General features: G+C 60.5%; 1 protein-coding gene across 1 annotated transcript in view; it reads right to left on the reverse strand.

The window, feature by feature from the left end:
• Window positions 1-1115: 1115 nt before the first annotated feature.
• The window catches only part of LOC104126334 (RNA-binding protein MEX3D), a 29478-nt gene continuing 29370 nt past the window's right edge, over window positions 1116-1223 (reverse strand). Inside the window, exon 4 of the mRNA XM_035894337.1 lies at window positions 1116-1142. Within this exon, the coding sequence (XP_035750230.1) occupies window positions 1116-1142 (27 nt within the window). The remainder of the gene's footprint in view (window positions 1143-1223) is intronic.

Genomic DNA, 1223 nt, shown 5'->3' on the forward strand with positions numbered 1-1223 from the left:
GTTTCCACAACCTCCGGGAGCTATCACAGAAGAGCGACAGGGCTCCAACACACCACGCTCCCACCCCAGCAGGCTGGGGCCAGCCACTTGCTAGAAACCAGGGCCTGAAAAACCATCCTCGTTTTGCTGATTTTGCAAATCCAGGGAACTTGGCTTGCAGCAAACATTTCCAGGTCCGCACCGTGCAAAGCACACGTGTTAAAGCATCGCTAAAGTTGATCAAACGAGCACTGAATGGGCTGGAAGCCTGGGGAGGGGGAAGAAAGGGGCTGAGCTTTGGGTTAGCATCCAAGGAGTCACCAGAAGCCCGAACCTCTGACTTTGCAGTTGAAATAAAGAGGGCAGAAGGGGATCAGGTTGCGGGGCCAGCTCTGCCGAGGAGCAGCGATGGGAAGCCATTATCTTTTATGAGCAGTAGCCGCTGGGGGGAGCGAAAATTGCACGATGTGCAGCTTCCCAGCAAGGCACGAAGGGATTTTAGTCTGAAATCACAGCTGGACAAAAGAGCATCCCTGCTAGCGTGCCCGGCTCGCCCCTCGGCCGCTCCCCAGCTCTCCTCCGCAGGAGCCCCAGGCTGGCGCTCGAGCAGGCACAGGCTGCGAAAGCTGGAAGGAAACGTCAGGGCTCCGTGGGGCAATTGGCTAGGTCGGTCGTGCGGCCGCTTCGGTCCCAGCCCGACTGGCGATTTGGGACGAGGCAACCCACGATGCCTTAAGCACAGACACCCTCCTTGCTTTGCCCAGGTTGGCTCCTGAAGCACGACGGGTGCTGCACCTCTGCAGGAGCAGCAGTGCCCTTCAGCCCCGCAAGCTGACGCACCGCCAGGGAGAAAGGACCATGTCTGCCCTACAGCCATCATTTTTGAGGCACAGCAGCAAAAGCGAGAAGCTGGAGCCTATCCCGCCGCCCGCTCGCAGCAGCAGCATCATCCTTGACGGGCAGAGCTGGACCGAGGTGTGGGGAGGAGGATATGGGCCAGGATCCAGGGGATGAAAGCAGCCAGGCCAGTTGGGCAAGAAGCAGGACAGCTGGGTGCTCAGGCAGCACCAAACCCTTCTCCTCCCCTGTGACCAGCAGCTCTGCAAGGTGCTGTGCTTGCCAGGCCCCCGGTCCCTTCAAGCAGCCCAGCCGGGGTGCAGCACCTATGGCAGCACCCACATAGGTCAGGCAGCCCACGGCCAGACCCACAGCCCACACACCACCACCAGGCACCCTCCTCCCCA

The sequence above is a fragment of the Egretta garzetta genome, unplaced genomic scaffold, assembly GCF_000687185.1.
Source record: "Egretta garzetta isolate BGI_Z169 unplaced genomic scaffold, ASM68718v1 scaffold345, whole genome shotgun sequence".
Taxonomy (NCBI): Eukaryota; Metazoa; Chordata; class Aves; order Pelecaniformes; family Ardeidae; genus Egretta; species Egretta garzetta.